The 16,757-nt window shown below is 39.3% G+C and overlaps 3 protein-coding genes across 3 annotated transcripts in view; 1 reads left to right on the forward strand and 2 right to left on the reverse strand.

Moving 5' to 3' along the window:
• Positions 1-5,020, reverse strand: part of LOC117568010 (uncharacterized) — a 94,961-nt gene extending 89,941 nt beyond the window's left edge. The window contains 1 exon segment of the mRNA XM_034248333.2: positions 3,351-5,020. The gene's annotated coding sequence lies outside the window, so the exon portion shown is untranslated.
• The window catches only part of LOC117566718 (odorant receptor 49a-like), an 88,039-nt gene that overhangs the window by 39,599 nt on the left and 31,683 nt on the right, over positions 1-16,757 (forward strand). The gene's annotated exons all lie outside the window — the stretch shown is intronic.
• Positions 6,757-16,757, reverse strand: part of LOC117572670 (E3 ubiquitin-protein ligase MYLIP) — a 29,413-nt gene continuing 19,412 nt past the window's right edge. The window contains exons 2-4 of the mRNA XM_034255687.2: positions 8,771-9,762; positions 8,025-8,705; positions 6,757-7,952 (exon numbers count right to left, since the gene is read on the reverse strand). Coding sequence (XP_034111578.1) covers positions 7,637-7,952; positions 8,025-8,705; positions 8,771-9,762 — 1,989 coding nt within the window. The 3' untranslated portion in view covers positions 6,757-7,636. The remainder of the gene's footprint in view (positions 7,953-8,024; positions 8,706-8,770; positions 9,763-16,757) is intronic.

Raw genomic sequence — 16,757 nt, forward strand, 5'->3', positions numbered from 1 at the left:
GATTGTGATTGTCCATTTATCAAAATTGATCATATAAATTTATTTTTTATCCATAGTTGAAAATTCTATTCTATTACCTTTTGAAATTGGTATTTTTTTTTTAAATATTTATTATATATATATGTATATTATATTATGTATTTTCTATATAAAAATATTATTTAAAAAATCGACTAAACTATTAGAAAATGACTATTCTTTTTGTAAGTATATTTCTGACAACTTATTTATATTGAATTGTGTAATGAAAAAGGGAAATAACTTGTTCATATTAATTTTTTTGTTTACTATGCATTTTACTTATGTTTTTTATTTGTATATAGTATATATAGTTGGTAATATATAAAATTCTATTATGAATAATTATTTTGAATATATATTTATTTTAATACACCTTTTTAAAATTGGATTTATTTTTATTGAAAATTTCTATATCTATATTTTTATATATATTATATAATAATTTTATTTATATTATCATAAAATAAGTATTATTTTCGTATATTTCTGAGAACTTATTATGAATTGTGTTATGAAAGAAGGAAATAAGGTTTTTTTTTGTCATAAAATGGAAAGTGAAAATGCAAATCAATTTTTTTGTTTTTTTTAATATAGTTGGTAGTGGATAAAATAGATTTACAATTTGATTGAAATATTTAGATTATTGAAATGTCCAATTTTGGTGAATTACATTTGCAATTTATTAAATAAATATTATTTATTTGCACATTTTTCTATAAAAATAAGCCGAGATTCAACATTAAACAGTTACCAGAGTAGTTAAAATTCGAGTCTATTCCAAACATTCGGATTCGTAGTTGTTTCATTTTGCAATTTGTTATTGCGTTCGTCGTTTGAATAACTGAATTGAATTTCAGAATTTGCATTGGCTAACACAAATAACTGAAACTGCAGATAAATCCTGCTCATAACAGCAACAGCAACAACTACAACAAAGATAATAACAACAACAACAACGATGGCGGATGGCGGCAGCAACAGGGACAACAAAAACAAAAACTGCCATCCGGGGGCATAAAATGGAATTTATTAAATAGCATTCCACGCAATAAACTTGGCCGAAGAATTAAAAACAAAACACAAAAAAAAGCTTGCAAAAATAACAGCAAAAAAAAAAAGCGAATCAGGACAAGCAAAGAGCAGCAACAGCAACAGAGGAGGAAACGTGCAACGTGCGGCAAAAACAAAAACTCGTGCATGCAATTTTATGGCAGGACGTTCGATGTTGGCTATAAGCACGCATCCCCGTCGCCAAAAAAAAAAGCGAAAACAAAAAAAAATCCAACGAATTCCCTCTGCCCTCTTCGCTCTACTTTATATGAGAAAAGCAAAATAAATGAATAAAATGTTCTGCAGAGCCAAAAATAAAGCAAGCGACACAACGTCGACTACTAAATGCCCTAACAAACGAGAAACATTGACCACATTCCCTGCTGTGCAATACTCCTCATCGCCTCATCGAACAAAGAGTATAGGAAAAAAGAAGTCGCAAAGAGCGCATCACATTTTTTCCATTAACGACTGTCGCAACTGGACCTCACTCCCCCATCATCACCCCCTTCGATTACCCTACCCATCGAACAGTTGGACAACAACAGTTGGGTAGCTATATTGAAGCGCTATAGAAAGAGAGAGAGAGAGAGAGCGCCAGGCTCCCGGCTCCCAGGCAGTCTCAGAGCAAAACCCAATGCTGTCAATGCTTTCATGCCGGGTGAATTAATAACCGTTGTCGCTTTTTAAAGTTCAACCGAAGCGACCACAAACGGAAAGGAAGAGGAGATCGAAAAGGAAACGTAAGACAAGGGTACAAGGAGAGAGAGAGAGATGAATTGACATTTAATTATTGTGTAAATCATAATTTTGTTTTGTTTCCTTCTTGTCTCTTGTCCGCAGTAAACAACACAGACCGCTTTAAATACCCGTTTTAACGGTCCTCACATTCATTTCATCACTTTAATAATAAATTGATGAACTGGCAGAGACTTGATTTCAATTTAATCCCTATAATGACGTTAATGATAACGACAAATGTTAACAGCTTTGATAATGAAAAAGAAGTTCAGCGACTTCCGATATCTATCAGTTGTTAAAGTCTATAAATTTAACAATAAATTATAACTCATAATAGTTAAGCGTGTGCATATTAAAAAAAAGCCTATTTGAAGTTGAGTTAAAATGATTTCAATAATTAATAGACCAAATAGGAAATGAATAAGTTAAAAATAGAAAAAAACGCAAAGTATTATTAATAATTTAAATACATAATGGAAATTCCCTGATAATAAATTGATCAAACTTTGGCTGCCACTATTGGGGATTTTTCTCGCAAATCAAATCAATAACCATATCGCAAATTCATTGATGATGAAAAATAATATCGTAATCAAATTAAACAGTCTGCGAGCTGTGTACAGTGGTGTCCATAATTGAGTGTCTGGCGCGCTTGAATAAAGATGAATGGAAGTAGTTTGCCATAAAGCACTGTCGATTTTGATTAGTGAGCTGATGTGAAAGCACTCTGCACTTAGTCAGCAGTTCAATGATGTCGAAATTTCAGTGCCAAATTTTGATTGAAAGCCAAAATTAGCCTAATTAAAATTGAAGTGTAGTAGCTGCATTATGATAACAGAATGGGGTCAAACATGGCTAAATTATGTTTTAAATTCACAAAAATTAAATAGTATTCAATTCTGATTACAAATACTGACACACCTAAATTGCATACAATTTTATTATTTTGGATTTATGAATTAAAATCAAATTATGTTGAGTGCGCTTTGCCCATATTTAATGAAAATGAAAATTATGCAAATTCGGGGCATGCGAATGAAATTTGTACAAATTCCATTCAATTTTCTAGCTTAAATTCGGTCTTAAGTACGCCACAAAGTTTCTCAGTTATTTGCATTACCAAATTGCATTTATAATCCAAATTGATTGAATCTAGCCAAGTGTATTCCAACAGTTGATGCAATTTAAATCGCCTCTTGCACAGACATCTTATGAAAGATTGCAAGTGCAGCAGTATTAAAGTAAAAATAGATTACCAATTAGCTAAGAATTTAGTTGTCTCATGTTTTGCATAATAATATCATTAAAACTAATTGTAGAGCTATTAAAAAATATTGTACGCTGTATCTTGATTGATACTCAATTCTCTTGTTAAGTAAAAAAGGAAAATTCAAAGAACTTTGAATGACAAGTTAAATGAACTTTAATTAATTGAATTTACAATTTGTTGCTGGCTTGGTGTCTACTGTGAACCGCTTTAAACCGATTGATTGATTAAGGTTCGATTGATTCTCTCACATACAAATACTGATACTGACCTCTCTGTGCAGTTGAATAATCCCGATCCAGATCGCGATCCAGAACCAAATGAATCGCTGCTGCTACACACACATGCAAGCGAGCATGCATACATGTGATGTGCATATATGTGTGTGTAGACTCAAAAAATCAAAGTCACGCGTCTTCTCGGAGCAGTGAAACGAGAGCGCACGAAATAACAACAACACCAACGACGATACGAAAAAAGCTCGACACGAAACGCATTTAAGAAGATGCGCGCGAAGTGATTAAAAGTGGAGCCTTCACGCGGTTAAAGAGAGGAAGGGAGGGAGACTTAAGCGCAAACCGCGAAGAGGCGAAGACGGCGCCGCCAGCAACAACAACGACGACGACGGTTACGGCAACGAGTGACGTCAAAGAGCGGCTTAAATTCACATAAACACATTAGGCGTCTGAGTGAGCAAGAAAGAGAACATGAGAGAGAACGTGGGGAAGAGGAGAGGCACTTGGCTTGTTTGGCTTTTAGGGCTTTCTTTTGATTTGCTTGCTTCGATGATTTCTTCTTTCTTGTTATTTCGTTTAATTTTAGCTTTAAAAGCTTAAGAGCACAAATGGAATATCGAATTAATGCGAGACTGCGTGTGCTTGTTAAGTATTTTCGTATTTTCAGCTGTTTCTTTCGATGTTGTAGCTGCTGCTGTTGTTGTTGTTGTGATTGTAGTTGCTGCTGTTCTTGTTGTTATTGCTTTTGCAGTTGTTGTTTTTGCAGTTGTCTAGTTGAGCTTTTGAAATTAGAACAATTTGATATTGCTGTTGTTTTTTATTTATTTATTGTTGAGACTGCAGTTGTATTTTAGTTATTGTTGTTGACTTTCAGTATTATTATTGCTGTTGTCATGCTGCTGCTGCTGTTGTTGTTGTGTTCGGTTTATTTCGCATTGCGAATATACAATTGAAACATTTTTAGGAATTTATTGTAAACATCCACAGAATTGAGAGCAACGCGTCGCTTCATGGTCATTGCGGTGGTCTCTGCACACGCACACACACTCACTCACGCACACGGACTCACGTACAATAACACATACAGAGACGCGTTCACACTCGAGCACGATCAAAGTAAATGCAAAGCCCCCACAGCCCCACGTCGTCAGTCTCTGAGGCCGCCGCCGTTGCTGTGGCTGCCACCAGCTGCTTGCAATAATAGTCACAAACTGCGACCGCGTGCGAATTGCACCAAACTTCAAATTGGTGTTTAACTAAACGCGAAGGACGTCACCGCAGCGCCAGCAGAGCAGCAACGCTGTGCGGAGCGGAGCAGAGGAGACAAGTCAGCAGTGCTTATTCAATTGTTTGCATTTGCCTTGCTTTGCTTGCATTCCACATCGCTTGTTGCTTTGTTGCTGTTGCTCCCTGCCTTTTCAAATTTAGGCCGCAAAACACTCCCGATTATTGTAGCGAACGCGAATGCGGTATAAACAATATTTTTTAGAATTTCTCTTAACCAGCGACTGATTATTTAATATGATATTTATTCCACTGTTTCGGCGCAGACGGCGAATATTTACATTTTAGATTTACACGCCGAACTACTGCACAGCGTGACCGCAACACGATTTGCTAAATTTCCTTTTTTACATCGGAAAATATACCAAAACATAAAACTCGCATAGTTAAGAGTCTGGTTGCAGTTTTAGCATTTGTAAATTGGGAATGAAAACTAGTTAAAGTCTACTATATGAAAATTAAAATAATTAAGTTAAGTTAAAGTCAGTTGACAACTAGAATTATAAATATACTAGAAATGGTCACACTTCAAAAGCCTTTAATTATCGATGACACAATCGACACGGGTATAAATTTACCTTTGAGTCAAAGGCTTTGACTCAACCCAAAACACATCGTTACAAATTTCATATATAAGCTTTGATAAGATTGCATTATTGATTCATTAAAAAATAAAGCCTTGTTGGCTATTTATTTACCTTTGAGTTAAGTGTCTACTGAAGCATAAGTTTAATATATTTAAATATATATATATTAATTTTTGGAATACCCTTAATTTTGACTCAAACAAATCGAACACTTTTTCTTATTGGAATAACATTATATCAATTTTCCATTTCATTTAATGCAATTAAGTATAAAATTTCAAAAATACTTACTAATTAAAAATAAGAAAGAGTTTTTATTTTCTTTCTATAAAAACAAAAAAAAAAACAAATAATCAATTTATGTTTGAATGCTTTAAATAAACTAATAATTATCGTATTTTGAAGTCCTAAATTTAAAATAATATGCTGAAAATGTATACTTAACTATTGGAAACACATAAGCACATTTCGCAAAATTTTAAATGTGCCGGTAATATAAAGTGTGCACACACTATATTTAGAACGATAAATTATTTGTGGTGGTTGAGCGATATGCGCAATGCGATAAGCTTAACATTACCATTAACATAGGCGGGAAAAGAATTAATTCAAAATTATCAACAATTGCGTGTGAACATATTTAAATTTAATAGAATGTCAAAGTATTATTCAGCAAACCAATTTATAAAGTCATTTCAGGTTGCTTAAACCTTTCCAATTTAAAACATAATGTTGTCCCACAACGTTCAAAAGATAATTGAAGAATTGAAGAAGGAACATCTTTAATATTGTGCACCCTTCGCTGAAAACCTTCGCTTCCAAGACATCAAAATTACTATGATAGATTGATATTAATGATTACGAGATGATCTCATGCGTGGATTTGGGAATTATGAATTTCTATTTAATATATATTTTATTAACAATTTTTCTTTTGTGATATTCAAAGAAACCAGCATAAAGTTGTATAAAAAATACTATAAAGAATACGTTTGAAGAAAAAGAAAAAATTTGAGAAATAAAAGTAAAAGCTTGAGGAAAAAAGTAAGATTGTTTAAAGTCAGTAGAGACTTTCATAGAAAAAATCGAGAGACTTTAAGAAGATTGGATCTTTAAAGAAAGAAATTTTGATAGCCTAGAAAAAGTTGTAAGTTTAAAGTCCTTGGACTAATAGATAATCTAGAAAAGTTCGAAATTCTAGTTTGTGTAGAGCTATAAATTTGTGAAGAACACAACTGCAAGAAGTTTGTAAATTGTACTTCTAGTTAACTAACATACATATACATATATTCTATATTGTTTACAATAATATTCAACATTTATCATATATCTTAGTCTTTGAGACCAAATCTAAAACAGCGCTTAACATTATTATTATGTTTTTGATGGATATAGACATCCAAAAGAATTTTAAAGTTGTGTGTGTGGATTCAATAACAATTTGCAAATAGATTTTAATGAAAGTTTAAAAAGATTTTTGACACTGAGCGAGGAGGAAGGGGGAGGTAGGAGAAGAAATGAAAAAGAAATGTAAGAAATGAAATAAAACAAAAGAGAATAAATTCATTGATTGGTATAACATGTTAACATTTATTATTGACTACGTTTTTAATATCTGCTGCAAAGAAACGCATCTAAGCAGTTTTGCAGGTACTTAGTACTACTTGCTCCTTATACTTGCGATTATTATTGTACGCTTGTCCTAAATAAACTATGTACGAGAATATATATATATGTATATATATTTCTGTATATAAGTATATATCGCTTTTATATGCATTTATGAGAATTGTTTTTTTTGTATTGTTTTTTGTTTTTTTAGAGACTGCGTATAGGCCAAGTAGTGTTTAGTCGTAATAAATACTAAGAGTTAGGCATTATAATAAATACATCTCGTAAAAGTATAGATCTAGGCGTAAAATTCTAACTAGAAATTAGTAAGTAACAGACGTAAGTAGCCGCACTCTATTCACAAATATTTTCTTGTATATATAGTATATATTTATGCTCTTAAGTTAGTTATTATTAGTAAGATTTCTTTTTTTTCTTGATTTTTGTTTTTTCGTTTAGGTGGTATTACTAAAACACTAAACAGGCTAGATTGTGAAGTCTCAGTTAGGGGGTTAAATAGCACTTTATAGTCGTAGTATAGTACATAGTATATATAATATATATAGATAGATTTGCATCATGGGTTTTGTATATTCATAAAATACTTGAGTAAAGATACATGAGTATACGAGCTAAGTTGTTGTTGTTGTTGTTGTTATTCCTTTTCTTGCATATGTTTCATAATATATATTTTGCTTTTGGTTTTTTGGTTTGTTCCCTAGTAATGTTAATGTTATGGTCATATTATAGATTCAACAGCAACACGAGATCACGGCACATCAAACAATCGGCACGCACACCCATTCCATCAGCCGGAACAGCAGCGAGCACAGCCAATTCTAGGCGGCCTTTGGTGCCACACCAGGCGGCGTTGCTGCCATCGATGCTGCTGCCGCTGCCGCTGTTCCACCCACAACACCAACACCAACAGCTGCTGCTGCTGCCGCTGCTGATGATGTGGATGCTATGCCATCAATCTGATCCAGCTGTTCGTAGTGCTCCGCTGACAATTGCAGTTGTTGTGAGTCCGCCGAATGGCCAACGATGCTGCAGCTGGTGGTGCTTGCAACGGTTTGGCTGGTGCGCAGTTCGGGTGGCAGATAGATTTTGACAACGCTGCTGATCTTGACGCGACAGTTCGGACAATTGCTGCATCTATAAATGAAGTGAATGGAAAACTCATTAGTTTCAAAGCAAATAGAGGAAAGGATTCAAATCGAAACTCACCTTGCCGCACACTGTGCACAGGCAATGACGTGACAGCATGGATTGAACACTGTGTTGATCGCACGATCCATGCAGATCTTGCACTGCATGGCCTCGGAGATGCGCGTGTCCACGCAGCGCTCAATCGCCGCCTCACGCGCCTCCTTGTCGCGTATGGCCAAATCTATCTTGCCGGCCATGGAACCGCCACCGCCGCCGCCATTCAACATGAGCAATGCATCCGCATTGTGCTCGCCACCGATCATCACATCGAGGCCATCGCAGCCAGGCTCACAGCCAACGCCACTGCCAACTCCGCTGCCATCGTCATCATCGATCGCCGAAGCCATGGCTGCTACATCGCCACCGCGTTCGTGCAACTTGCGTCTGGCCTGATCGTGCACCTCACGGCACGTATGCTGAATATCGAAGACGTAGCGTTTGCCCAGCTCCGTATCCTCGTTGAACATGGAGGCGATGGTGCCCTTGAGATCACGTGTAAACTGATTGGTCACCACACAGCGCACTTTATCGCACACATAGAACGCATGACGTTCGGTGATCGAGCGATACAAACTGGCGGCAATTGGGTGCTTGGCCAGCTTGATCTCCAGCTCCTTGCGATCGTTGTGATCGTCAACATACTCCAGCTTAAAGATGCGTCGCAGCGACTTGGCCGCCGCAATGGCACTGAAGGGGATGCTGCAAGGAATAGATAGATATTTTAAAGACAAATTCCATTTAAAAAAAAAGTGCTTTCCACTTACCTCTCTTTTTCCTCCCCGCGTATGACGGTGATGCCATGGGCGCCCACTGCAATGTCGCAGCGTGCGGCGCTCTCGTTGGTGGTGACGCCACTAAACAGTTCCTCGCCATAGCCGCTCAACTCCTGGATCTCACGCAGCAACCAATACTTTGCCGACTTGGGGCTCATTGGCAGCTTGGCCAATTTGCTGTGTTCGACGGCAATCTGACGCAGAAAGTCCGCTGGCGGTTCGCTTGGCTCGCCACTCGGTTGGATCACATACTCCATGTAGATGCGCAACGGATTGCTGGACAAACGCTCGTCGAGACCCGAGTGACTGCTGCTGCTGTTGCTGGGACTGCTCGAACTGGAGGCGGATGCGGAAACTGATGTCGATGGCGATGCCTGCAAGCTGTTGATGTTGTTGATGCTGATGTTATTATTGTTGTTGCTGATGCTGGGGCTGTTGTTGATGGCGATGCTGGTCGTTGGCGCCGAGAGTGTCACACATTCAATGTGCTCCACGGATTTCTGTTTCGATAGACGACGCTTCTTGAAGCTCAGCACATGCTCCTTCTCCTTCCGCTGCTGCTCCAGTTTGTGTTGCTGCTGTTGCTGCTGCTGCTGCAACGCCTGCTGTTGCTGCCGCATCCGCATGGGGCACTCGGCACGCAGCGATTGCTCGTTGAATCGCAGTCCATCTGCTTGACACAGCAGCGCCGCCAGCTTGGCAGCATTGCTCCAATCGTGGGCACAGAGGCGTCCGTCCAGCAGATCACTGCGCGCCTGCATATAGAACAAATTGCGCACACTTTGCTGCAGAATGTTGTGAACCGGCACCCAGAATTTGACACGCAGCGCCAGCATCAATGGAATGCCACTGCTGCTGCTGTCGCTATGCAGACGATTCCTCAGGTTGTACCATTGACGGAAGCGCGTCTCCTTCTGGTTGTGTGTCCACGGCTCCAAGCCAAAGTATTCCATTTCACAAATTATGCCCAATGCTTTGCACACCTGCAAAAGGAAAGAAAACCATTTGTACATTTAGTTGGAGTTGCAATATTACGAATAATTTATTTATTGATGTTAAAATTAAAAGAACTGTAAATTTTATTTGCAGTAACTATTTTTTTTAATTTTGCGTTACTTTCGCCCTTATATTTAAAAGTTTATCGAAAGTTGTGATCAGTGTGACCGCGGCTTAGCCGTTAAAATATACCATCCCAAATAAATACTGCACGATCAAGTTCTTATTACAGGGCTGCACTTCAGCATAGCCAGGGCTACAAAGCGATTCTTATACACAGAAAGCTAAGCATAATCAATGTTCGTTTTAAAGGCTTTCGCCGCGCTTAAATAATAAATAAGAATTTAACTGGAACTGTCGGGTTTAAAGCATTGCTAATTCGCAATCGCATTGGGGGCTTATCGCAGCTAAGCCTGTCAACCAGTGTCATTGGCATACACTGCGAGTCATGAGTTGCGAGTTGGGACTGGGACTGGGACACGACAATGTCCTGTCAGTGGTGTTCTGTCTGTGGGTTTTCTCAAAATCCAACATCGTTGCTATGACAGCTGGCAACGACAACTTGCGTCTGTCAGCCACACACACACACACATGCGCGCACATACATTCTTGCAGTGTGTGTGTGTGAGTGTGTTGTGAAGGGGAGTGGGTGTTAATCGGAGTGTGTGTGTGAGAGTGGGCCTCGAATATTTGCTTATGCAACGAGCGTGTCATCATTGCGAATGGAACAAATTCAACTGTTTGCTGCACGTCAGCGATGTCAACAACAACGAGGCGCCCAAGGAATGCGTTTAACGGCAATGCTGCACTGGCAAAACACCCTGCCCTGCAGACTTACTCAGGCTGTTTGCTATGCGACATAACAATCAGCTATAGTCAGCATGTGAGATCATTCAGATTTTTGTAATATTCAAATGTAGTTGGAAATTCATTATAAGCAGCAATTGCACACAAAATCCAAATACCCCAATTGGAGCAAACAATTTACGGGATATCACAATTGGAATAAAAGCAAATCAAGAACGACAACGACAACATAACCAACTGCAAATCAACATAGTCAAGCCGATGAGAGGACGACGATGCTGTCGGTTTGTTATAACTGCCAAGCTCCCCCCGTCTTCTTTCCACCCCCTCTCGGAGGGTTGGGTACTAGTTGCATTGCTTGACTTGGGTCAGCGAGTCGACAACAGCAAAACGAATTGAAACGAAGCGGAGTGGAAATTAAAATGGAAATTTGCAAAGCGCACACAAAATTCCAAAATACCAAGCTACCAGGAAAAAAATAGGTTCTTTCTGGTGCTTGTGTTGCGTCAACACACGCGATGCCACCACCCAACTTGCCACATGCCACATGCCACTTGCCTAGGATGTTCTTATTTTTGTTTTTGCTGCCGTCTGCCTCCTGGAGCACTTTGCATAATGAGGCAACTTCTCTGGTGGCAGGCAAGGTAGCCAAGGCAACAAGTTGTTCCCAAGGAGTCACGCGTCAGCGCCTCGCACATTTGCACTTTCCAATTAGGCAGCCGCAGCATATCAGATGAACATGAGCATGTGTGTTCTTGAGGGCGTATGTATGGGTGTGTGTGTGGGCGTGGCTAGAATTAGCCCTGGCAAAATGGCATTGACAATTTGCTGTGCTTATTTTTGTTCCGTGTTTTAACATGGATTTAGTACTATGAACTTCCTTTGCTTAATTATGAATTATAGATTAATGTATGCACATTTAATTATGCGCAATAATTGGTTGCTTAATTAATTCACAAACCAGGATAGTTAAACGCTGGCCAGAGAGCTTTCGCAGCTCTCAAGGGGCGAACACAACTGAACAACGACCAGTTGTGACAATTGCGACCTCCCTCAATGACCCTGAATGTGATGCGGGTGTTTGCGGGTTGCGGTGCTAAACACCCTGTGATATACCCAGACGAAACTTCCGCCCACACGACAACTCTGTTGCCATTCACAATACTAGCAACGAAGGAGACGACAATGATGATGATGATGATGATGATGATGATGATGACTGAGACTTCAGCCACAAGTGGCGTAGCTCAAAACGTTGCCAAGTTTGTGTGAGTGAAGCATGTAAATCGATCTGCCAAGTGGATTATGTATAATTAATTGCGTTTTGCATGTGAAACCTGCCTCTTGTTCACCCCCTCTCTCTTGCTCTCTCTCTCTCTCTCTCTCACTCTGCGTCTCTATCGAGTTATTTGCCACCGCAAAACTGTCAGCGGCATTTTGCCAGCTTAATTAGTTGGTTTTTGTTTGAGTCGCATTCTTGAGAGCACTCGTAACGTAACGAATCGTTAGCTTAATGACTGACTGCAAAAGCAAACTCTTGTTAATTGAGAATGTTTTCCTCAACAAAGCAGAAAACTGCTGCCACATTCATTGAGGAAACTCACAGATCGATCAGTGTGTTCCGATTGGAAACCAATTGGATTCCGATTTAGCTAGCATATAAAGCTTTAAACATTAATAGCTTTCAAAGCTTTCTATAGCAAGTCCACATGGAATACTAATTCGAATACAATTTAATATACATACATTTGTATGTACATACATAGATATAATGTGTTATGTTAACCTCTATTAATTTGCTTTTATTATTAGTTGTTTCTTTGTTGTGCCATAACATGTGCATTATTCTTCACATTTTTGTTGTAGTTTTGAGCGCGAAACGTGGCAACAGCTAGCAACAAATATAAAAATGGCAACAACAATGCAAACTGTAACTGTTGCTAAATTCATTCAATACAAAAAGCAAAGGTACAAAGTCCACAATTTGTGTATTTTTGTATTTTTCTTATTTTCAGTTCGTTTCGCTAAAATTAAATAAAACGCGAATCGCAGCAAAAGCAAAATGCGAAACGTGAACTTTTTTCTCTTATTTTTTGTTTTTTGTTTTTTTGAATGCTCAACAAAAGCCGGCGAAGTCTCTCTATACAACTGTGAAAGTGTGTGTTGTTGTTTTTATGATTGTGTGTGTGTGTGACTGGAACTGTGACTGGGGGCATTTCAAAGGCGTCCGCAGAAGCGCAGCAAGGATAACAAAAGATGCATAATTTGTATACAATTTTGTCATAAAAGCGTATAATGACACGGCACGCCCACCTGACTGCGAGCCTGACTCTTGTGGGCGTATGACGTCAGTGAGAACCGCAACAGCAGCAGCAGCTGCAGTGATTGCTATCACATTCGAAAATTGAACAGTGCCCCGAAGGTGACACAAATTGAAACAAAAATATTACCCCAGAGGGCCGTCACAGTGACAATTTGGCATTTATTGCATTTCGTAATACACATGTCTATATACATATATATGTATGTAGAGGTATTTGTATAAATAATATGTCGTAAAATGCTTATTGTTGCTGCTCCGTAATTTTATTTGGTCCATAAAATCAACAACAGCAACAGCGCCAGCAAGCAACAGTGGCTGCTGAGTCAAGTTATTAACTTTGTTTTTTCTCATACATGCAATCAACAGACCCGACCGCATGTTTCTAAGAGTTTCAAGAGCCCCAATCTCAAGAGAGTCAGAAAGAGAGAGAGAGAGAGGGAGCGAGCACCTTACAAGAGAGTGAAAACGACGAAGTCGGTTACAACTAATATTCGTCTTCGGTTCAGAAAAGGTAAACAAAACGGAGCAAAGCAAAAAGAAAGAGTTGAGCGGGGAGTCTGCGGGGGGTTAATAAGAGACCAAGACTTTGCTCTTTGCTTCTGCAGAGAAGCAAAGCACACAGAAACAAAATTGTAAATGAGAGTAAACAAGAGATGGAACCAAGAGCGGGGGCGGATGCGGAGACGGGGGGTCTATGACTAGCACAACATGCTCACCGACGAACAGAAAACCCGACCAATGCATTCGACTTGGACTTTGGACTTTGGACTCTCGCGCCTCTGAAATGCCGTTTGGACTTTGGACTCGCACTCGTACAGTGAGTGTTCGTATTTTAGTTGTTGTTGTTGCTGTTGCTGAGCGAACGATCGCTGGCGATGCTTTTTTTTTTTGTGTTGTTGCTGCTTGTTATGTTTGTGTTTGCTGTGTGTTATGTTGTTTTTGTTGTTGCTAATAAATCGCCATAATTGAAACTGTTGTGTGTGCGAGACAAACAAATCCCCGCAACTGTGAAACGAACAAGTGCCATAACTGAGACAACGATGCGTCGACGTCGACGTTGGTGTTGCTCTACTTGCCAGTGACGTCAGCTTGATCAGTGAACGCCGGCTTTGGACTTTGCTCTCGACTTTGCTGTTGGTCTGCCTTTGTTTCTCTCTCGCTGTCTCTTTTTGTTTTCGTTTTATGCCTGCGTTTGTATGAGTGCAAAAGCTGCGCTTGTAATTGAAAGCGAAGTTCAAATACATTTGCTTATCAGCAACGAAATACAAATTTGATTATCATATGCGTTCAAAATACAATTTGACTGAACTTGACGCACGTGCGTAGTATTTAAAGTGCAACAAGGTTGCATAATGTTGAAAAAACTCAACAGAACTTTGTATGTTTGTAGGTGAAAGACATAAATGTGCATCTGTATAGTATGTGTGTATGTGTGCAAGATAAGCATCGCTCATCTTGAGTCGCATCTGCTGCTGCTCACGTCGCTGTCGCCGTCGTCTAATCGTGCTTGACACGTTGACGCTTTAACAATATTCAACTCTCATACATAGTACCTTATAAAATGGAAATGAAATAAATAAATACATACAAGCAACGAAGACAGCGAGAGAGAGCCAGTCAGTGTTTAGTGAGAAATACCCCCATAGATGGCTAGAATTGCTGTTGTTGTTGTCTTTGTCTTCGTATTTGTTGCCGTTGCTGTTGCTAACTGAGCACGCGCTAGTCGAGTGATCAGCAAAGATGACGGTGATGACGTGAACAGCAAAAGAAGGTGGGCAGGGTAGGGGGGCTTGCTAATAGAAAAATGGGAAGCGGTTGCTGTCGCTGCATCGAGTGGGAGGGAGAGAGAGGGTAGGAAGGAGAAGGGCAAGCAGAACAGGTTCAATGCATTCAAGTTGATTGAGTATGGTGGAAACGGAACGGGTTCGTGTTGCAGTCTCTGAGATGCACACGAGTTCTGGCCATAAATTGCACTTAATTACGATTGACTGGCAACATACACACACACACATACATACTAAGACCACGTGCTGGACAAGTGCACTGATAAATTATGGCCATTTATTAGCGTGGCCAATTGAGACTGCCTTAAATGATCTGCCCAAAGACATGAGTTCATTGCAAAGGGAAAGTAAGGTACATATGTATGTACAATAAAAATTACACAACGCTCACACATTGTTCATGTAAATGTTTTTTAAATTTAAGTCTTTGACCCAAATGCATTTTAATCGACTAAGCACTTATTATTGTGAAACTTTACAACTAGGCATAAACACAGAGATTTTAAATTGCTCAGCAAAACAAAAAACGCCAAAAATTCCGATTTATTGCAACTAACTATCGATAAATTCTTGCAATCGAAATTCACAAATTCACATTCACACATGCTTCCATACATACATACATTGTATGTGAGATCTTCCCCAACAACAAGCGCGTTGAGCAAAATGCAATTTCACTTTCAATTCGCTTATTTGAGATTAGTTCTCAGCTACACAGCCGACCCCTTTCCCTTACTCCTCTACCCAACAACTTTTTTACTAATCGCACACACAGTAACACATATAACCCCTCTCTATGCCCCCCTTGGTTTGTATGTTTGATTGTTGCCTTGTTGTATTCATTCGCCTTACTACTTCCCCTTCACATTCTGCTTTGGGGTCTGTGCTGCTGTGTTTCGGTCACTGTTGAAAATAGCTCAAGTTTTGTTCTTGTTGTTCTTGTTTTTGCTGCTTGCTTGCAGTTTTGTTCTCTTCTTGCATTTGCATGTGTGCGTTATTGGTGTGTTCGCAATGCGTATGAGTGTGTTGGTGTGTGTGTGTTTACGACCGACTGACCGTTGGACTTTGTACATTGCACATAAATTTTATTGCAAAATGAGACTGTGCATAGCAGCAGCAGCAGCCACAGTAGCGACCAAAACAAATGCTAAATAAAATGTAAACTAGCAAAAAAAAAAACAACAAGCAAACAAAAATACAGAAAAAAAAGAACAGAAAACGAAGCATTGGAAATGAAGGAAATCCTTCGCCTGCACAACCTGCGATTTATGGCATAATTGAAAAGCAGTTCGCGTTTGCTGCGACATTGATGGATTTCGAATGAGCGTTGGAAAGAGGGGAATGGGAGCGGGGATGGGGGAAGCTCACAGGTGCGCCTGTCAGTTGCCGATGTCCTGGTCCAGTCAGGCACATGTCGCTCGCATATTTGTTAACTTAATTGAGTTTCAGTGAAAGCTGCGCGGTGGCAACGGTAACAGCGACGTCGGCAGCGCAAATTTGAATCGACAAAAACGGACACAGTTTATGGCAGCAGCCGCTATAAAGTGTCGTCATCGCCTTTTTTGGGCAATTATGGACAAAAAGATGCCGTTACATTGAAGTTGCTGTCGTTGTTGTTTTTGTGTTTGTTGTGGCTGCGCTTGTCCCCAATTCACAGCAAAGGCGCCCAAAAGGTGAACTACTTCACCTTTACTCCACTTCTCCCTCTCTCTCTCTCTCTCTCTCGTTCACTCACATCTGCTGCTGCTGCTGCTGCGCTGCACATTTTTAAACAGGCATAATGAAAATGTAAAACTCGCCGCGGATGCGATACGTGACTTTTTGCACAGCAGCAAATGCTCTGCTGCTGCTGCGATGTCAACTGCGACGTCGACTGCGACTGCAAGGGGAGCAGAACAGAATTATGTTGGCACACAAACAAGGCGACGAATAAAAAAAAAAAAAAAAAAAAAAACAGAAAAAACTCAAAACACGCAAAATTCTTTTGCCCATTGCGGGCCCCATAATTTTCGTATGCGTCATTTTCAGTGGCGAAAATTGCGGAAAAGCCAAACGGTTCCATGCAAGA

This window comes from Drosophila albomicans, chromosome 3 (genome assembly GCF_009650485.2).
Source record: "Drosophila albomicans strain 15112-1751.03 chromosome 3, ASM965048v2, whole genome shotgun sequence".
Classification (NCBI taxonomy): domain Eukaryota; kingdom Metazoa; phylum Arthropoda; class Insecta; order Diptera; family Drosophilidae; genus Drosophila; species Drosophila albomicans.